The sequence below is a fragment of the Apus apus genome, chromosome 11, assembly GCF_020740795.1.
Source record: "Apus apus isolate bApuApu2 chromosome 11, bApuApu2.pri.cur, whole genome shotgun sequence".
Taxonomy (NCBI): Eukaryota; Metazoa; Chordata; class Aves; order Apodiformes; family Apodidae; genus Apus; species Apus apus.
The window spans coordinates 15615067-15637162 of NC_067292.1; the positions used below are offsets into that span (position 1 = coordinate 15615067).

Sequence of the window (22096 nt, forward strand, 5' to 3'; positions counted from 1 at the left end):
TATGTGTAGATAGATTTTAAATTTAAAAAGACAAGAGAAAGTGACATGGGAGTGGAGTCTAGGAATATTATTTGTTCTGTGTCTCCACTGTGCATTTTCCTTTTTATAGAGACAGAATAGATAGTTTCTGTTCAGAACAGTTTGTTTCAGGGTGGAGAAAGGGATTTTAGCCAAGGATCTTTATGCTTTCATGCAGAAATTTATAAACTGGCAAGAGAATTTGCTCTCTCAGTGAAAAAAATTTCACAGAATCGATCCAGTTTACAAGCTTCTGAAAATCATTGTTTTCACATAGCAGAGTTTTTCAGAAGCCTTTGGCCAAAATATGAGCAGATTGCATTTTTACTAATAAAAATGCATGACTTTAGCACCATACTGCTGTTCAGCAGCTTTTGATAGCAAGGAGCATTGTAGTTCTCGGCACTGGACCAGAAAGGAGTGAAACTGTGCACTCATTCCCCTCATTGGCACCATACCCATGCAGAGGAGGAAACACGATCTGCAGCATGTAGAGAAGATGTTAAACTTTCGGTGAGATGCTTGTGAAGAGAAGTGCTGGGGGTAGTGAATACAAGCTCAAGATAAGACACAAATCTGACAGAGCAATAGAGTATTATGTGTAAGAATGCAGGGGCAGAGTAAGAAGTGAACATAAGGTGGGGACTACAACTAACAGAGAAGGAGAGGAAAAAGCATGCAAAGAAAGATGTAGTTAGAGCAGTCTTATCCCAAAATAAGCCCATGTTCTAAACCAGAACATGCTTAAAATCCTCTGCTATTCAGTGATACCACTACAACCCATAGTAAGATAGTCGTGGCCTTTCTTAATATTGTGTTTCTTGAATACAAAAGGAATCAGAGCTTAGAATGTTAGGCAGTAGTGCATGAAATGAGTATAGCTATAGTTGCAGAAATGCAAATGCTTAACATAGCAACATGCGATTATGAATCATTTTAATCTGTCATTTCACAAATAAGGATCAAAATTGGTAATGGGTTGCCCAGGGAGGTGTCAGCTTTGGAGACAAGAAGAACCTGACTGGACTGAGCAACATAGCAACTCTGTAGTTGGCTTTGAGTGGGGACCAGATGTCCTCCAGAGAACCTTTCCAACTTACATCTCAGCGCTTGTTTGATGGAAGAACATTTAGTTATCCTTCGTTGTTAGCAATCTCGTGGTTCATTTCAAACTCAAAATATGTCTTGCATTCACATGCCATACATGCATCAGGCCTTAAATGCCTTTGCTCCAAATCAAAGAGAAGACTTGGTATTTTATTTATTGGTCAAAAAATAACTTCTAAAAGTAGTATCCTGTGAGTTTACTGGACTGAATATGCTCGGTTGGTTCAATTAAAAGATCAACAAAGGACATACACAGAACAACACAGCTCTTTGTTTTTAATAGGGACAAATTTTAAAGAGTGCATTCCCAGTTGATACCAGAGTTTTGTCTTGCCTAGTATCTCCTGTCCAGCAGTGGCCAGAAGCAGATACAACATGAAGAGTATAAGAGCAGGGAAAACAAAAAATAGTTATTAATATTTTCCTAAAATCCAAAGATGCAAACCAGGAACTTGGTGGAATAGATAGCATTTAATGAATTTACTTGTCTTAAAAAATTTCTCACTCACAGGTTTATCTGGTTTGCCTTTAAATCCATATTAAATTTAATGTGCATAATTCCGTGTAACGACAAGCTCAGAAGTACAATCACAATGTGCCTTGTCTGTCTGCATCACTTTGGAATGTGTTAGCTAATTTGACACATTACTCACAAGAGCTAATGGAACGCTTAAAATCTACAAAACAAAGTGAGATAAAAACGGAAAAAGTGATTTATCCATCAATAGAAAGAGGAGTATTGGAAAAAACACACGAGAATCCAGTAGTCTTAAAAGGAAAAGAAAAAAGAGTTCTAATCAGATGAAAAGTGAGGGGGAAAAAAACCCCAACCTACTCTTGGAAGACAGTAGGAAAGCCAATATGTTCATTGTTGAAATAATTTCCTGCAATTATGAAACATGTTTTCTAAGTAATAATTAAACTGAGAACACCTAGTGAGTGAAAATCAAGGAACTGCAAACCAGATTTTACTTCTGAACAAGCAGCTTTGTGAGCAAGCAGATCTGTGATTATGCTTATGCGAGCTTTATTTCAACACACATTCACCAGGGTCATTCTGCTCATACTAGAAGTAAAAAAACTGAAAGTGGAAAATGTTGGGTTTTTTTAACCTTTTCACTGAATGTAACTCATGGCTAAATATTGAAAACCAGTGGAAATATTCATTGCTCTTTAAATTATGCCTGTCATCTTTTGTAAGCCATGTTGCTTAAACTATCCATAGTGCTTTGGTAATCTAATTTTTTTCATTTTCTGTGTGTATTGTTAGTTTGGACATAGTAAATATGTGATAGTTTTCTTATTTGGACACCAGCAAAGAGAAGCAAATGAGACAAGTATTTCAGCCTCTACCTTCTCTCCAGTGGTTTTCCAGGTGGCCAATATTTGATGCTGCTTTGGTATAAAATAACTTGCATTGTCAGAATAACTTGTATTGGTAGAAGAGGCTTGTATGCTGGAGGAGCTACCTCATTTTCTGTTATACAGATCTGATTATTAGATACTATATAAAATAGATATTTGAGGACAGCTCTTTATCTGAGATCTTATTGGATAGTTTATCATTCTGCAGTTACTTTTTTTCAAGGACAAAAAAGACTCATGCAGTTCCCTCCTTTTTATTGTTGCAGAGGACATGTTTAAACATACAAGTTCTGTATGTTGGACAGCTTTGAATTATTTCAGATTGTTATCCATAGTTAATTTTTTTGAGTGAAAATAAGTGAAGATATATTTTGCAATGATAACTTCTTTATGATAAATTATTTAACATTGTCACCTACAGATGGTGTTTATACTAACTGTGTAGTTTATCATTGTCAGCTTAATTTTTGGATTTCACGTCTCTTACTCATTTGTTGACTTAAAATATATGTTATTCAGAGGGGTTTGCAATAGTGAGGTAACTGCTTTCCTGTTGAGAAACTCGGTAACAGTAGTAGAAAATACTGTCTGTTGTCAAGTTGTAGCTTTTTGCTTTGAGATGTATTTTTCGTTTTTCAGAAGGTGGTGCTTCTTGAGTTTTACATCAAAAAGAGTACAGGAATTGCTAGTGGATGTGCTGTTATTTAATCTTGAAGTTAAGTAGACTAGTATATGGCATTCACTTAGTTGTTTTTTTTTTTTCCTAACAGCAAGCTAATCATCACACTGGGTAAGAAGCAAAAAAGAAAAAATGAATCTTCAGATGAATTGTCTGATGCTAAGCAGACTCCGCAGCGACCATTAAAGGATGAAGATTCCCAGGTAAGTAGTCAGAATTTTTCCCTTTTAAATTTGTGTTTGTTGTTACTTCTTCAGGTCGTCTTTTCCCCTCTCTCCAGAGAGTTATACTCCTTTTGACACAGTGACAGTTACTCTTTGACTGCTGTCTGTCTCTCATAGGTAGTATCTTACATTATCAGCTTACTTTCTCCAGTTGAAAATCAGAAAACCCTGCAGGTTAGAGTCCCCTTTCTATAATGGGACATCAGTGCCCTGCTTGTTTCTGTTTATTTTCAGTGCAGAGGTCCATAGGTTTGAGACTTAAGTACTCATCTATTGATCTGACAATTGGATCTGGTCCTTAATTTGACTGACTTTATGGGGAAAATGCAGAGATTGACTAGTAGAAGCGACATTTTTTAGTGAAACTTGCTTTTGGAAAACAAATATGTTTTGAACTTTACTGGCTTTTTTTTTGAGCTCTGCTTCTGTAGAAACTGAGAGAAGTAGTTTCTTGCAGTGTTGAATCTGAAAGGAGCAGTGATCAATATGCTGATAAGGCTCTAGTTGCTTGTGGAGTATTTCTGAAGGAAGTGTCAGATAAGGATTTCTGTAGTGGAGTCACTCCCTTAAGGACTATCTCCCTTTTAATTATTCCTGCGTTTTTTGGTAGATTTCCGTGGCATAATAGTAGCATAGCTAATTATTTTTAAAACTTAGGCACAAAGAAGTATGAACTGTTTGTAAGAGATTATCTGTATGTTAGCAACAGAATTATAACTCTTGCTTTAGGGAAAACTCCATTAAAAGTCAGGTTGTATGCTGGAAATGCACAGCCTTGTATCCTGTGGCAATTGCATCCACAGAGATGAAATCAATATTCAATATTAAGGTATTGTTGAGTAAAAATTAATAGCATTATTTGATGACGGTGTCAGAAAACAATTATGAAATATTGACTTGACATTTAGAACTTCACAGATCGAGAGAAAAAGAAATCGGAAGCTGTTTCCTAGAATTACTTTTTATTAACAAGTGATAGCTTGTCTTAGGTAAAGGTTACCTGGAAGGACACAGGAAATCATGTTTCTCAGGGAATTTGTCTTGGTATAGAAGAATATGTAGTACACTGAAGGAGAGCGAAGCGGGTTTGGTGCTTCTGAAAGACTGTAACTTACCAGTAGTGTTCTGTAATTGTTGGCCTACAAATTTGTACCTAAGACTGAAGATAATTTCTATTTTCTCTTGGCTTTTTGGTTTTTTGGGTATTTGATTTTTAGCATGACAAGGGTCATTTTCAGTTCTGGTATCATCAAATCTCTTGCTCCTGGTGTGAAGGGAACAGAGGTAGAGAGATAGTAGAGTGACATAGCACAGAAAGAAATGACGGCAGGATGTCACAGCAGTGCCTTGTCTGTCTTTGAAGGAGTTTGGGGAAGCATAACAGGAAATATGTAAGTTACCTCACTTCATGAATGTATTCTTTTTAGTTTTTCAACATTTTCATGTTGTTTTTCCTGTTGCAATTACCTGTCTATTTCTAAGCTTTGGAGGGTGATGTTAGGTTTGGGTTTTTTTTTTTTCATAATTCATTTTGGATGCTTAATTTCACAGTAAGTGTCTTCCTTAAATGTGTTGATTTATTTCTTGGAGAAATGTGCTACTACTTTAATTTGTGCCTTAGAGCATTTACTTATGATCACACTTTCAGCCCCAGGAAGTGGAAGGTTTGTTTTGTTGGTTTTGTTGTTTGTTTTTTTTTTTAACAGCTCAGGTTATATATTAATATGTTGGAGAAAAAATGTCTGTTGGTGTTTTGTTAATAATTTCATACTTCAGGAAAACACATACTGAGATGGATGGAAAGTGCCAGTTAATGCCTTATTAGGTTTTGAAAAATGCAACAAATAATGAGTATAACTTGAACCTGCTTGTTAATCCTTACATTATTTTGCTTTTCTGTATTAGCTGGCATTTAGAAAAAAAGAAAAATCCACTTCAGTCAGGAAACTATTGTTGATTTAACTACGTTTAAATCTGAAGTTTCTGTTTGTGCTAACACCCTACTGTACACACAGTTTTTGATCAACAATTGAAGAACAGAACAGAATCTGGCGACATTATTCTACAAAGCTGATTGAGTAGTCATATGCACTGTCCCAGCTTCTCCAGAAGGATGGTGGTGCCCATTCTTTGATTTTTACTGTACATGCAGTGTTACTACTCCACCTTACTAAGGACTGATAATGTCATTGCTAAAGTATAGCTAGCTAGGTATTTTAACAGATAACAGCCAGATCAAGGGCTGAATTTAACAGAAAGTAAGTTCTTGTGCTGCAATATTAAGGTTATTTACTATCTGCTCTGCAGAAAACAGTATGAGCACAGGAGTTTGGGTTGTGTTCTGTTCTTAACTTGTTCTTCTGCCAACTGATTACTACAGTGTGTTACAACCAGCAGAGGCTTTTCCTAATAATACAAAATAATGCTTTGCTGTGTAGGTCAGTAAAATTAATTTATTTTATAGACACTTTGACTAAAGTTAGTATCAGTTCCTAAAGCAGATTGCAGTGTTTTCAAATGTTGCTTACAAGTTTGATTCTGCTATCATCATTTTTCCCATGGATTTACTAGTTAATCTTACTAAATACACAGTGTTTTATATTGGTACTGAGGGGTGGAAAGGATATGCAATATCCTAATAATCTAAGTATTCAAAAATTAAACAGTGAGTAAGAAGGAGTTATTTTCTTAGACTAAACATTATTTCTCCAACTGGAACTTGTCCTCAGCTTCTTGCAGAAACCAGTGGAAAATTAGAGGCGTAAACCACCAAATAAGACACATGCTTCTGTTAAACAAGCTTGATTAATATGTTACATGACATACATTAACAAAAGAAAAAACTTTATTAGCCATCAAATCAGACTTCATAAGCCATCTGACCAATATGATCTAGTTAAATTCTTCCTAATTTTTGTATAGCACCGTTGTTTAGTAGAGACACTTAAGAATATTTTGTATATTTCACTCAGATTCTTGAGTTGGACAGGAATATACTGCTGCTATACTGCAGTATGAAACTGCTTGTGTCTGTTATGTATCAGCTTTATTGCCATATCCTGAAAATACTGTCCCATGTTTGTTTTGGAACTTTGAAAGTACAAAATGTTTCTATGAAAGAAAAAAAAAAAGCTCAGTAATAGTAAATGGTTACTTCTGTCCCTTGTGATTCTCATGCTTCATGTTATCTATCAGCTGTTGGCCTTTGGTTCCAGATACAGCTAAAGTATTGCTTAGAATGTCCCCAAACTTGCATTTTGTGATTCAGGAAGTTCTTGGTTAAACCTCTATTTTTGTTCTCCTGCATGCAGAAAAGAAGATCAAATCGTCAAGTTAAAAGGAAAAAATATGCTGAAGAAGGAGAAGGAAAACAATCAGAAGAAGAAGCTAAAGTGTCTGTGAAAATTAAAAAGAATTCTGCCCCCTTACCTGCTGAACAGCCTTTACAATTATTTGTGGTAAGTAAAAACTGGAGCAGTCTCTAGTGGGATCTTTGATTTGTCTCAAATAGGTTAGTGAATAAAGCTTATAATTTGGAAGGAATAGGTTGTTACTACTGAGCCATAGTTTATTTAGTGTGACGTCTTACTAAGGTCTTGAAAACTGGAAGAAATGGTTTGCTACTTTTTTTTTCTTTTGTTATAAATATTCATTGACTTAGCTGAAGTTAAGAATAAGATCATGAGGTGTTTGAAGGAGAGCCAGAGTTGTAAGGGAAGGAGAAAGACTGTGATTGGGAGCAAATCAGGTGAGGGAAGGTGACTTTTTATTGGAAGCAACCTTTAAAGATTAGCTCTTTATCTCTGGAACCACAGCTTTAATCTTGGCAGAGCTAAGTAATATCCCATATCTGTGTCACATCTAAGCCCTGTTGGAATTCCCAGGCACGACCTTGTCTGCCTGATTTCACAGCTTGTTTGTTGTCTGTGTTCAGAGTAAATCTATTAAATGGAATTTGACAAATGCTGGGGGTTTTTTCATTATTTTTTTTAACTCGTTTGCCAGAGTTCTTTATTCCTCCATAGCTGTATAACTAAGTTGTGGGTATGTCCTCTGCATCAGGTCAAATTGACAGGGCATTCACAGTGAGTCTGTGTCTGGAAAGCATGAGAACCCCCATTGGGTGCACTCTTAAGTGTGTGTTTTGTCAGGTGAGCATTGTATCTGATGCTCTTTATAGAACCAGCCTGACCTACTGTACTTTTGTATGTCTTTCTTTCTGGGTAATAGACCTGGATTTTAAATTTTGCTCTCAGGCTGTTAGGAGAATGCTATAGTTAGAGGTCAAATTTGCCTTTCTTGGTGATCACTTAACAAGGTACTTGTGTTTGAAAGGTTTTAAGCCTGATCAGTCTGAAGGGAAGGCATTCATTGCAACTAATGTCATTGTTTTCCTGCATTTGTAGGAAAATCCAAGTGAAGAAGATGCAGCCATTGTAGACAAAATCTTATCCTCCAGGGTGATAAAGAAAGAAGTAAGTGATAGTCATGGGGTAAAGTTGCTTATTTGAAAAAGGAATTAAGATCTTTTACATTTTCTCTGAATTTCCTTTTCTAGATATCTGCTGGAATGACAGTGGAAACAGAAGAGTTTTTTGTGAAGTACAAGAACTAGTAAGTACTAACAAGTTACTTAATTGAACGTTTCGACAGAAATAAGTACCATATTAATGACTAGAGTATTGTTTGAAGAGTACTTACAACCAGGTTTTGTGATCTTTTGAGACTTTTTGTTACAAATTTCATTGTAAAATTCCTGAAAATATGCATTATATTATTAGTAATAATTTCTAAATTATCAGTATTGTGAAACCAGCACTGACCAGTAAGCTGATAGCCATTACTGCCACAAGAACAGCATTTATGGAGAGGATATGTATTTATTAAATCCAGCAGGGACTACATTGCCTGAGGCTGGTCTTAATTTCATTAATGTAAATCAGAGCTATTTTGTGAACCTAGATTAGGTTTAGTGTCATACATTTGGGAGAAGCTGACGTAGGAGTCAGTCTTACTGGTTTAAAAAGAAAAAAATCTCAGTGATAGAACTGATTTTACATTAGAGGCAGGAATTTAAAAAAAGAATTCAAATGTAATGCTTGTCTTCCTGTCACTACTGAGTTCTTAATGCTGAAAATGCAAACATATTTTAATTTTAGATACGTGAGCAATTTCATTAGATTGTTGCTATTAAGTTATTTTTTTTTTATTCTGGATTCATGTTTCTGGGGACCATTGAGCTCTTATTTTCTAAAAGGATAAAGTCTCTTTTCATCTGAGAATGAGTAGTGCCCAGCAATAGCTCTTCTTACTTTCTAGCCTGTCCTTAAAAAGCTTAAAAAGTGATTAAAGCATGGTAGAAAGGGAGTGTGAGGAAGTAATATATGTACTTCTGTCAGACTTCAGAAAGGCTCGCTTGGGGTGCAGTTAGATGGTGTAGGTGCTGATGCTCATGCTTCTGTCTTCCTTTGACTCTCTTGCTTTTCTCCCAACCTGATGCATTGAGAAGTCCATATTTTACATGGGCTCTGCTGCTCCTCACCGCTCTTTTAATGGGCTCAGCTGTACAGTTCAGCAGTACCTGTGAAGAGATGCTCACATGAAGTACATGTAAAATTTAGATCAAATATACTAAGTACTTGATATGTCTGGATACTTTCTGATGGAGGTGTGAGATTTTAAACCTGATTTATTTTAAGTACACCTTTAATATTCTTGTTTCTTAGGACACATGAAAGAAAGTTGTGAATCCACAGATCCTATGGATCCTATCCCAAAACCACTGCCTTAACTAGCTGCTCTGTGATGATTATTTGGAGGAATAACTCCTTGATGTTGACAGTGAATTCTGTTTCAAATTATGAAATGTTCTTTTTGAGTGAAATCCTGGTTTATAAAATACATTCTTTTAACTGTATATTAAAAACAGTAAGCTTTTGCTTTCAGTAATAGGTTAATCTTTGTAATTTTAGCTCTTATCTCCACTGTGAGTGGGCCACAGAGCAACAGCTTTTAAAGGATAAAAGAATCCAGCAGAAAATAAAACGATTCAAACTAAGGCAAGCACAAAGAGCTCATTTTTTTGCAGATGTGAGTATGAAATATACAATTAAATAAGCTTTTTTTTTTTTTCCCCTTGTAAAATTATGATTAGTGGTTTGTTTTTAAATAGAACAGCTGAATGTTGAGATGTATTAAATTAGCCATCAGGTTGGAGTTTTTGGTTGCTGTGGTGGTTGTTTGTTTAACGTAATTTTAAGAGCAAGTCTATCAGAGTCACTGAACTGACCTGACTGGCATAGCTTAAAATTGGGATTGGTTAACTACCTAAAAGTGGTGAGGAGTGTGTTAGTATGGCTGGTTATTTTCTCTACTGCATGACTTTCACAGGACAGCACTTCATCCCAAAATGAGTGCATTTTCTTTTCTTATGTCAGAGCCCTCTTCAGTGCCCTTTGCAAAAAAAAAAAAAAGGGGGGGGGGAGGAGATTTGAAGGTGTGTGCAAAAGCCTCAGTACTTTCCAACTGCCAAATTCATTTTGTATGCCATAAGACCAAGTCTTAGCATAGACCAGCTTTTTTGCCTCTCTACTGATTTTATTAATCTTGCATTGCAGATGGAAGAAGAACCTTTTAATCCAGACTATGTTGAAGTAGACAGGGTATTAGAAGTATCTCTTTGTGAAGATAAGGACACTGGTGAGGTAAATACATCTTAAAGCAAGTCAAGAAGATACACTTCTAAGTAGTGTTTGATAATGGTAATTTTATCAGATTCCACTGTAACACCTTTATGATTTTAAGCTTCAATAATATTTTTAATGAGACATTTGGTTCTTGTCATTTCATATTCTAGCTGTGCATTTTGAAACAGGAATCAGAGTTCAATGGCTTACATTTTCATTAGTATTAATAGGTCATAGTAGACAAAGCTTATGCAGTTATTGACATAAATGTGATGTTTAACAGTTGGCTTGTGAATTCTGACAAAAGGCAGATCCCATGTTCTGTGGTGTCTCCCTCATAGTGATAAGGGGAAAAATAGCCCAGGAAGGCAGAGCACTGGTGGTTCCCTCTTCCTACCTAACTCTGTCCCTGGCCTTTAGGCAGCCAGTGGCTGAGAGATGTTTTGAAAACCACCACTTGAAGTACCTCTTCTGGAAAGTTATTACAGGACAGAAACATGAGATTAGGAAATAAAGGAAAACAGAAAAGTAAGTCAAGCAAATAAACTGCCAAAATTCAGAGCGAGTCTAAGGCAAGCAAAACAAAGACTCAGAAAGTTGTTCATTAAGGGTGCTGGAATAGCTAGGATACTTAATCAGTTCTTCTGTATAGCAAAATGAGCAGACTTTTAACCAGTGATTTCTGCATTAATCTTCCTGAAGCTGAGTTGAGGGTTCATGTTACTTCTCATATTATGCAGCTGGTTTGTCATCATTACACTTTTAGAAGAAATGTGGTTTTGTCATAAGACTTTCCCTCAGCTTCTCAAAAGATGAAGTTTTATTTGTTATTTACTGAACCTAAATAAAATCATCTGCTTTGGTGTCATTTTTGAGACTTTTACTAAATTTTTATACATGTCACCCAGCAGACCTGTGAAAGTTTTCTGTTTTGTTGAGAAGACTTCTGTTTAAGGAACTTACAGTAAGGCATATTAACAGTCTGTATACTAAATTAAAAGCTGATAACATTCAGAATTTTCTTCTGCAGCCTGTTATTTACTATTTAGTAAAATGGTGTTCGTTGCCATATGAAGACAGTACGTGGGAGCTGAAAGAAGATGTAGATCAAGCAAAAATAGAAGAATTTGAACAATTGCAAGCTTCCAGACCTGACTCAAGGAGATTGGTAAAATTATACCTAATTTACTTGTCTGTCTCGGCAAATTTTGCTTGGTTTTCTCAACTTTAAAGTTTTGTGTTAAAACATAAGGCTTGTTGACTTTCTTTGTAAAGGATCTGTGTGCCTTATTACCTAGGAATAACAGTATTTTCAGGTAGGTGTAGAGAAAAATCCTCATCTAGTTTGTTACTCTGTTAAAAAAAAATGTTTAGGAAAAGATATTAAGTTCTGTAACTTTCTGAGCTTCTGACTGAGTGATGAGCAACACTTTGAAACTAGCTGTCACAGAATCTAAACACCATTAAGACAAGGAGAAAACAAAATCAAGTATAAACATCTTTCATAGCATTCTTGTGCTTCAACACTGGAGGAAATTGGCAAATGAGATCTGTCAAATAGATTCCATAAATACTTCCTGCTTTTATTTTGCTTGTTGTCATGAAGGGGTAGCTGAAAGGCATAAAAATAGATGTAATAAGGAAATGTGGTTTGTTTTAAAATTATCCATCTTCTATCTCATAGAGCTGGGAAAACAAAATAGTTCTATTTTAAGTCTTGTGTATCTTTGTCAGAGTAAGGCATGTGTCCTGCGTGGTGTACTACAACATTTGTTCTGACTTCTTTTACATAACTGATGATCCACAGTGTTTTAATTTGTAGGCTTTTTCATGTTTTTTTCATCTACAGATAAGGATACTAGTCGTGATGAATGTCTCCATATTGTATTTAGTCAATTCTTCTAGTATTTATTTAAAATCCTGCCATTTTAGCACGTGGGAAGAGGGGCTTTTGTACCTCTCTGTTACTGTATTTGGCTTTGAGAGAAAAAGATTATTAAAGTGCAGCTCTACAACTGACAGTCATCTGAGCATCAGCACCAAGTATTTTTTTTATTCCAGGCTCCAGCAAGTACAGGAAAGTATTTGCTGACTGCAGCCCTGCGAGCAGAGTGTGGCTGCTTCTGCTGTGGGGGAGTGGACAGATGGCAGCATGTGGGTGAGGGGAGGAGGCCACAGCTGCTGGGGAGGGCCAGCTACTGCTGCACTGAGACCTGGTGTCAGGTGATGGGCACATTGGCAATAAAGAGATATAAAATTCAGAGCTGCCAGGTGAGGCCACATGAGTCTAGAGCGAATGCAAGCCTGTATAAGTACTGAGAAATGTAGGAGAGGGGGAAAAAAAAAAAAGAATAGCTGATGAGAAAAGCGTCTACTGAATATGTTTTTGTTAAATGTGTGAGCTTGGTCGCACTGGGATGCAGAGCTTTCTGAACAGAGTGTTTTCTGCTGGAATCCTACCTAGTATCAGTCAAAACCATCACAATTTCTCTTCATTGCCTGCCAAGCCAGTGGCCAGCAGACTGAGTCTCCAGGCTGAAGAACTGGTGTGTGCGTGTATATACACTATATAGGGCCTCAGCTTTCCTGTAGCTTGCTAGGGACATTAAGATGCTATACCTGGCTGCTGTTACTGTCTGTTTTGTCATGTTCTTTGCATCATGAACTTGTGTTTGCTGATACTGTCTTTTATCTGATCCCTTGGTGAAATCAATCCAGGGAAATAAGCCACTCACAAGTCTATTTTTTGTGTTGCTGGTGTTGGCTGGCTTCCTGAAGTGGCTGACTGAGGGATTGAGGGGTCAGGAGTGACCAGGGTAAGTGCTGAAAGGAAATGGCAAAGTCACAGGAGTGCTGTGCTGGTTTTCCCAGCTGGTTCAGGAGGGTAGCAGCAGCATCCAGAGGTTCTTAGACTTCGTGGGGATTTTGGTAGTTCCAAATAGTCACTTCAACTCAGCCATTCTTAGAGCTTCCAAAGTGAAACTTAGTAAGTTCTTGAAGTTCCTCATATAAATTCATTAGTGTTTCAAATTACCAGTGCCAAGCTATTTGTTTGCTTCGTCTGAGAGGCCAGTTGCCTGCTATTATTGAAATAGTCTTAATTTTTAAAATAATAATTTATATGTTAAATAAATACAAATTTCAGGTTTCTGCTGACTAGTGATTAGTAAGGAATGTTAATAGTGTCACTTTCCAAGTTTCAAGTTTGAATAATTACATTCTAAATCTAAATTGTTCACTCAGGAAATAGTAGGTTAGAATATTTTGGAAAAATGAAGTGCGAACCAACTTGCACATGTGTTTATCTTTCCCTTAAAGGACCGACCACCTCCAAACTCCTGGAAGAAGATAGAACAGTCCAGGGAATATAAAAATGGCAATCAGCTCAGGGAATACCAACTGGAAGGACTTAACTGGCTCCTATTCAACTGGTACAATAGGTATATGCATGGCATGTTTTTAATGTAAATTTTCTGTCACTGTTACTACAGATTAATACTGTTTCAACTAAATTTGTGTTAATTTCTCTGCTTATAGCTGAAAGGGTGTAATAGCAAAAATTTCTGTGCATATAGAGTGAAGGACTGGAATGTATGGCTGAGGGTGAGCACCTGCTGGTACTTCAAGTAGTTTAGTTATATGCATCTGACTTAGTTTTGGAAACAAAATGGAAAGTTTGTGAGTGATGCTGCAGTGCACTCTTATGTGAGTGTAGCTGGGGTACTTTCCATCTGTGGCTTTTAGGGAATCCATTATTTTCTAGGACTTTGCTCAAGGTGTACATGTAGGAAATCTGGTTAATTTGAATTCCTTTAGTTAGGGCCGATATAGTCCCAAAACAATGCTTTTGAAATACTTTTCTAGCAGAACCTCATAGAACATTCCATTCTCAGGTTTTGCCATTACTAAACATGATAGAAAGTTTGTGGCTTTGTGTGTGGAGCTCCTTCTTTCCCCACAACCAAGCATCTTCTACAGTGCCTTAATTTTGACTATAGGTTTTAACTGGTGTATTGGAGAGCTGTTTTTATAGACTGCTTGTTTGAGTAACAGCTTTAGTGTTTGTGCTTTCTCTGATGCTAATAACAAATATATTTTACTTTTCAGGCGAAATTGCATTTTAGCGGATGAAATGGGTCTGGGCAAAACCATTCAGTCAATTACATTCCTCTATGAAATCCTCCTGGCTGGAATAAGAGGGCCTTTTCTTATCATAGCTCCACTTTCCACCATAGCCAACTGGGAAAGAGAATTTCGCACGTGGACTGACCTTAATGTTGTGGTGTATCATGGAAGTATGATCAGCAGGCAGATGATTCAGCAGTATGAAATGTACTTCAGGGACTCCCAGGTATTGCAATGTCACTTGTATGCAATAACTTACCCAAAACCTGTTTCAGGTAGTGGTAATGATAAGGATACTTTACATTATCTGTACATATGTCTTAGTAAAAGTGGCTGGTTTGTTTTTTTAAGCTTTTCACAGATCTGAATCTTAAACATATGCTTACTGAGCACATTTTGTGGAAGTGGGTGCGGCAAGATGCCTGGTGTTTGTCTGCTGAGTAATTGTGCAGCTGAACAGCAGTGACGCTGGTACTCGTGCAGAGATTAAAGTGTACACAGATGGTAGCAGTTGGGTCCTGAATTTGAAGAGCAGTGAGGAAAAAAATAAAGCCATTTAAGCTCTATGTTACCTTTCTGTAGCTGATGATTTCCATTTCCTAGCAGGAACTAGCTTTGCCTGTGTACGGTTTGCTTTTCCATCTGAAATACTTCATGTTAAACGAAATTTTAAAATCTTCAAATTTTATTAATTTAAAAGGGTTTTTTTTCCTTTTTCTATATGTTCTGCATAAACATTTTTTAAGCTATTAGGATGTTTATACAGAAGTTGGTAAGGCTGAAACCTTTTTTTAAGTAGTACCAAATACTAAAATATCATCTTGTTTCCCTAGTGAATTTTTATATACTGCTTTATGGGAGGCCTTCTGTATTCTTTTTGTCAGACCAGGATAAAAAGTGTTCATTTAGTTCTCAGGTGATATTTTTATTACTTTGAGTGCTAAATGTATCACAAGCATGTGTTTTGATTAACTGACTATAAGGTTTTACCTGTCAGTCTTTCATATTACCCCAGGGTTAAAAATGTGATAATACCTGCATGCACCTTTTGGAACAGTTTTGTTAGGTGGTTATATCAGTAATGCAGAAGTAGTTAAAATGTTACTGTTGGTTTGACAATATTGGATTTCTGGCTATGGATAATTACTCATTAGTATTAATTACGGAGTTACAGAGATGTCAAAAATGTGTATGGGATGACAAAACTCCTTCTAATGTAAAATCTGATGCCTGGCTCTTCATATAGTTTCAGCAACAAAATTTTAAATTGAGTAGAATCAAAGTGTTGTAACAAATTCTGTGTGTTGATGGACTTTCAGGGACGTATTGTTCGAGGCACCTACAGATTCCAAGCCATTATCACAACATTTGAAATGATTCTTGGTGGGTGTCCAGAGTTAAATGCAATTGAGTGGAGGTGTGTTATTATTGATGAAGCTCACAGACTGAAGAACAAAAATTGCAAACTCTTGGAAGGACTAAAATTAATGAACCTTGTGAGTAACTATATTTTACTTATTCTAGTTAAATGAAATATGATAATAAATCACAAATTTGTTTCACCTAGTGAAGACAGCCTCTCAAGCAGTCTTTCTCAGGAGGTGCTCCTGATACTGCCTTCAAATGTGTTTGTTTTTGATAGATGATGCTCGTATGTTTTTATTAAATAGAACGGGACAGGTACTAACTGTGAGCAGAATTTACATTGGATGATGCTGTGCTATAGTTTACTTTGATTATTCTGATTATTTACTTTAAAGTTTCTGTTAGAATAATAGGTTTTGTGCAAGGTTTTGTTCAGTAATTGATGTTTAAAAACCTAGCAAGTATTTTAAACAAGTTGTTTAACAGTCAAAGCAAGTAGTAGAATTTAAGAGAAATAAAAGTAGAAAAATAAAAGTAGAAGTATTGTCTAGTCCTGAAGTTAAGGTTTTATTTGACATAGTGCTAGATTTTAAAAAGCAGATACTGCCTTGAATCTGAAGGCTATTAGTATGTTACTATAAGATGCACTATGACTAGTTTTGCTTTGGCTTTTGTTTTTTTGCTTCATTATTCCTTTGATACACTTGTTCCTATGTGTTCTTGGAGGTCTTGCTTGTTCATATATGCTTAGGGTACATTTTCCACTCTCTCACATATACAGTATTAAACATATGTGACTATTAGAGGCAAAAGTTGAAGTCTTCAGTTGATCCTTCACTGTGGTTGTAGGAAGACAGAATTTAAAGAAAAGCTAGAGAAAATATTGTTGTTTTATAAATCTGTTTATTTCTTTGTACTTAGTGACAGGCAGAACTAGTACTTTCAGGTTATGGTGCTCCAACTTAACACAGATTTTGGCAGATGTGTGCACAGAAGGTCATATGAGTTTTGTTTCCATTTTAGGAGCATAAAGTGCTGCTGACAGGTACCCCACTGCAGAACACAGTAGAGGAATTATTTAGCCTCCTGCATTTTCTTGAACCATTGCGTTTTCCTGCTGAATCTACATTTATGCAAGAATTCGGAGACCTTAAAACAGAGGAACAGGTATTGCATTGTTGAATAAGTTCATTTTGAGCTTCAGTGTGTCAAGAGTGACTTCCTTGAAGGAAAAAATTCTGTTCTGGATAGTAACTGTTACTGCTTCCCACCCTCCCCTTCAATCCCTACATACCACCTAGGGGTTCTTTGGTCTTGTCTATTCTTTAGACTATTTGGGTGGTAGAAATCCGTTAAGTATGGTATTTTATTTAAATAATTTCTTTTACTTCTTTGGGTCTGTTTTTTAAATTTGGCAAGTAAATAGTGAGAATAACAAAAATAGATGTTTTCTGGCTTTGTAGGCCAAGTCTTTGCAGACAAGTCCTAAGAAAGGTTTTCCTGTTTGGAGTACATAAAAAATTATGTAGTAATTTGGCATTAAAAATATGGCTGTATCACATCTGGAAAATATTTTGTTTAAGTCTAGGAAAAAAATAATTTCACAATCTTAAAATTAAACTGCACTGTTACTTTTTCACGTTACAACAAACTATTGTGTTTTATTTAGGTTCAGAAACTACAAGCTATCCTGAAACCCATGATGCTTAGACGATTAAAGGAAGATGTGGAAAAAAAGTTGGCTCCTAAGGAGGAAACTATAATTGAAGTAGAACTAACTAATATTCAGAAGAAATATTATCGAGCCATTTTGGAGAAAAATTTTGCTTTCTTATCCAAAGGAGCAGGGCAAGCAAATGTGCCCAATCTGGTTAACACTATGATGGAACTCAGAAAGTGTTGTAATCACCCTTATCTCATCAAAGGTGAATATATTTTAAAGGCAGATTCTCTCTTTTTATTACCCACTTTTGGCCTTCAGAGTATTAAATAAAATTTATTGTATTTCTTTGACGTTTTCATCAGACTTACCAAAGATTGGATTAGGTAAAAGCATTTTTTGATAGATGTAAGGTCAAGTAGCAAGGCCATTGTGTATTTGAGGTCTGAAACGTGAGCTTATTACGTTGTTGGATTTCACAGAACTTTTAGAAGCAATTATCTCATGGAAATGTTACATCTCTTTAAAAGCAGGGTGAAGAAGAACTTCTAGATCTAACTTAAATTCACGCTTCTTGCAAGTGATATGTTCTGTGTCAGTCTTCTTGCTTTTCTTACTATATTATAACTAACTTGGATGTTTTTCCTAGTTGCATGAAAAAAACACTTCAAGCTCTTATATTTTTGCTGTTATTTCAGTAATAGGGGGGTTTTGGAAAAGGTCTTCAAAATACTGTTTTTAAGACACCGAAGTGGCTCCTGGGGGATATTTAGAGTACAAGCACTATTTCAGCAATTTAAGTCTTGTGTGTATATGAAAATATTGCTGTAGATCCACTTGTAGTTACAGAAATACCTTCTTGAATAGGTGCTGAGGAGAAAATCCTTGGAGAGTTTAAGGAAACATACAGCCCCAGTGCTCCTGACTTCCATCTGCAAGCAATGGTCCAATCTGCTGGTAAATTGGTTCTTATCGATAAACTTCTTCCAAAAATGAAAGCAGGAGGCCACAAGGTCCTTATCTTCTCTCAAATGGTGCGCTGCCTTGATATTTTGGAGGATTACCTTATACATAAAAGGTAAGATACTGCATGTTCTGTCTCCTGTATTGTTCTCAGTGGGGCTGTCTTTGCTAGTGCTGGATTCATGATTTCAGCATACCAAAGATAGGATTTTTGTAAGTTCAAGCTCAATATTGGTCATTCAAACCGCAAGAAGCATAGAATGTGTTCTTCATTTACATGGTGTTTAACTAAATTATTACTGTTTTGCAACAGAATTTAACTGCCAACCCTAAAGCAAGTCCTTAGATCAACTTTTGTTGTCACAAGTAATAGCACCCTTGGATTTTACTCTTGACCCTAGAGAAACTTAAGAGCTTATTTAAGCATGTGACTAAATGCTATGCATAAAGCCTTAGCACATAAAATCTAACCTTAAACTTGGTTATGATCAGTAGCTGCTATATCCACCTGAAAAACTGTAAAAAGGCATAGTTCTAGTTGTTTCAGTAGTCCATTTGTTGGAATGTACTGCTTTGAAATGTGTGTATGTCAGTGAACTACATAGTAACATAGAGCTAACGTAAAAATGTCAGACCTTCTTGTAGTGGGTACTGGAATGCATATTTAAAATCATTGGTAGATTATATTAATGTATCTTTATGATAATTTTATAGAACTTGTCAGCTTTTATATTTTTTGTTTCATTAAAAATACCAGTTTGAACTGACATCTCAACCGTTTTATTTCGGTAGACTAATTTTAACTTCTTGGTATTACTTATGTATAATCCAGTATGGAACATACTCCTTTTTCTGTAAGAATGTAACATCTAGACCCTGTGCCTCATATCTGCAGGTAGAATGTTCTGAAATCCACAGGAGCTGAAACTTCCTCTGAGCTACTGTTTGATTAGCAATGTCAGTGTGCATGTGTTATTAGACTTCATACTTAACAGAATCCGTGGCTGTAGGAGATGGCTGCCTGCCAAAATGCCTGTGGTCCTGTGGATTATCTGCTGTACCATTTCATAGCTGATTAGAAGAAAAATGGTTGAGAGACTTTTCAACTAGTAGATGTACATTCAGCATCTCGCTCCATTTACAATGTACAGCAGTATTTGCTTCTGTTTTAGGCATTGCACTTGATTTCAGAAGTTACATACGTGTCTTTGTAGTTGTCAGAGGTAGGTAACAGAAATTACAGTTTTACTTCAGGCTTTTAAACTTGCTGGTTTTAAATTAGGAAGCCCTGGATTCACTGATGCCTTGATAAAGACTGATAAGAGGTACTATCATGTCATTTTGGTTCCATTTCTCTTAATCTTGACAGAATCAACATGCAGGTTGTCCAGTGATAGCTCACCAAGTACTTCTTTGTGCTGATGACTTGGCTACCTTATACATTATAGAGAATTTGGTATATAATACAAAAATACACTGTCCTGTTTCTGTGACCCCAGGCAGGGATCCAAGCATAATAGGATGTGAAAGACTTTTAAGCGTCCTCACAGGACTTAAGGTTAAGGTGTGTTTTAATGCAGCTAAATGCCATGGCAGTGCTTGTTTCCTGGTGTGTGTAATCAGGTACTTAATTTAACAGACAAAGTTCAGAAGGACTTGTCTTAAAATGCTTAGGTTTTGAACTTGCTGATGTGTATTAGTACTACAAATAGGTGAGTTCTGTTGATTCCTGGTTGCATTACCCACTGGTAATCAAAGTTGGTTTGTATCACTTGTATTCACTGTAAAGCATAAGTATGCAAACAGGAGATCTGTTTTAATCCCCTTTCAAATAATGAAACAATTTGTAATGGTTTGTGTGTTTATCTGTGACAATTTCCAGATACTTATATGAACGAATTGATGGGCGTGTACGAGGGAATCTCAGGCAAGCTGCGATTGACCGGTTCAGCAAACCAGATTCCGATCGCTTTGTCTTCCTTCTCTGCACCAGAGCTGGTGGCTTAGGCATTAATTTGACTGCAGCAGACACATGTATAATTTTTGATTCTGATTGGAATCCTCAAAATGATCTGCAGGTAAATTCCTTTGAGCATCATAAGGAGGCCTGAGAAGTTAAACCTGGTTGATAGAAATTTGGTCACTTTGAATATTGTCTCATTTTTGAACATGCATAAATGTAAAATGCTCAGGGTTTTTAAAGACATATTTTTAATGTTTTTTGATTAATACTTTCTGCTTGGATTGGAGAGGTCACCTGAGTTTGATTTTGTTCTAACCTTGTCTTTCAAATAGATTACTCTTTAGAAGCACAACACAAGTAAACTAAGTCAGTGAGTCGATAAACCAATAAGATTTTGGTGACACTGAAACTAGGGGTTAGATTTTGCATATATTGCCTAATGGCTTATACAAATATAGCTGTTCAGCTAAAGCATACTATATAGAAAAGAGTTAATACGTTTTAAGAAACAGTGAATTAATCGAATTTAGGAATTGGATGCTAAAATTGAATCCATTCTCATGTCACCACTCCTTTACTATTTGTATCTGGAACCTACAAGCTAGCTTGTCTTCCTTATCAGGTGCTACTGGAAGAAAAATACCATTCAGGGACATTCAGCACTGATCATTCATCTGCTTTTTACTCTTTACACTGTTCTTAGAAAACTGTTCAAAATGTGAAAAAATGATAATATTTTCAGGGTTTCCATTTATTTATATGTGAATTTACTTCCTTTTGAGTTCATACAATGGTTTTTCAGATTCTGCTGCAGCAGAAACGATTTTTTTAAAAGAACTGTATCTTATTCCTAGTTTATTCCTAAATTCTAATTGCCATTCCGTCTTCCAAAGGCTCAAGCCCGTTGTCACAGGATTGGTCAGAACAAAGCAGTGAAGGTCTACAGACTGATAACACGTAACTCCTACGAGAGAGAGATGTTTGACAGAGCAAGCCTGAAACTAGGACTGGATAAGGCTGTCTTACAGAGTATGAGTGGAAGGGAAAACAGTGTTGGTGGTGTATGTAGACTTTATTTCTTGAAATAACTTTCCTTTTGCTTTTCTAATTATGTGGGAACACTGAAATTACAGAAGCTACCATTTTTCTGTCATTAGCATCTCTGCTGTGTTTTCTATTGCAGACTTAAAAGTTATGTCAACTTTATTGCTAATGTAGCCAGTTATTCTAATAAATCTGTACTGTTCCTTGCCTCCTAAGGTCTAAAGTAGATCAGGTCAAAGTTGAAATATGGAGAAAATTTTCCCTTTGTTTCCTTGTATCTTGTCATATTAATATAATGTGTTACTTTAACGTAAGATACACATCTTGTCCTAACAGGTAATTTTTTAAACTTATGTTCATTGTGATGTTGAGAATAGCCAAAACCAAAATATGTATATACTTGTAAAAATGTGGACTGTAACCATATACATTATTTCACCTGTCAACTAGACATTTCTCTTAGCTTTTTAATGGTCTAAATTTTAAGTTCATAAATTATAAGGCACATTTTAGCTTGCAGAAACATTGGAAAGGGAAAGAGAAATAGAGAAGGCTTTTCTAAATAGCTTTTAATGCCCGTTTTATTTCCTCAGATCCAACAACTCTCAAAAAAAGAAATAGAAGACTTGCTTCGAAGAGGGGCATATGGTGCCATTATGGATGAAGAAGATGAAGGCTCTAAGTTCTGTGAGGAAGACATTGACCAAATTTTGCAGCGTCGTACTAAAACTATCACCATTGAATCAGAAGGAAGGGGCTCCACGTTTGCCAAGGTACAGAAGCAGCAAGTTGTTCTTTGCCAGTGTACAGCTGTGACTCTAATCAAATGTTATAAAGCTTATGCTTTTGGTTTTTTAAAAGTTGCGTTTACTTCTCTCTAGTGTGTGTGTACCTTAG

At 36.1% G+C, this 22096-nt stretch overlaps 1 protein-coding gene across 6 annotated transcripts in view; it reads left to right on the forward strand.

Annotated features, from left to right (window-relative positions):
• Positions 1-22096, forward strand: part of CHD9 (chromodomain helicase DNA binding protein 9) — an 87134-nt gene that overhangs the window by 42680 nt on the left and 22358 nt on the right. For all 6 annotated transcript variants that reach the window (XM_051629638.1, XM_051629641.1, XM_051629640.1 and 3 more), the window contains 16 exons: positions 3261-3372; positions 6705-6851; positions 7800-7868; positions 7952-8007; positions 9366-9483; positions 10011-10097; positions 11110-11247; positions 13398-13519; positions 14187-14430; positions 15524-15700; positions 16593-16736; positions 17239-17494; positions 18097-18307; positions 20075-20270; positions 21049-21216; positions 21793-21972. In XM_051629638.1, coding sequence (XP_051485598.1) covers positions 3261-3372; positions 6705-6851; positions 7800-7868; positions 7952-8007; positions 9366-9483; positions 10011-10097; positions 11110-11247; positions 13398-13519; positions 14187-14430; positions 15524-15700; positions 16593-16736; positions 17239-17494; positions 18097-18307; positions 20075-20270; positions 21049-21216; positions 21793-21972 — 2425 coding nt within the window. The remainder of the gene's footprint in view (positions 1-3260; positions 3373-6704; positions 6852-7799; positions 7869-7951; positions 8008-9365; positions 9484-10010; positions 10098-11109; positions 11248-13397; positions 13520-14186; positions 14431-15523; positions 15701-16592; positions 16737-17238; positions 17495-18096; positions 18308-20074; positions 20271-21048; positions 21217-21792; positions 21973-22096) is intronic.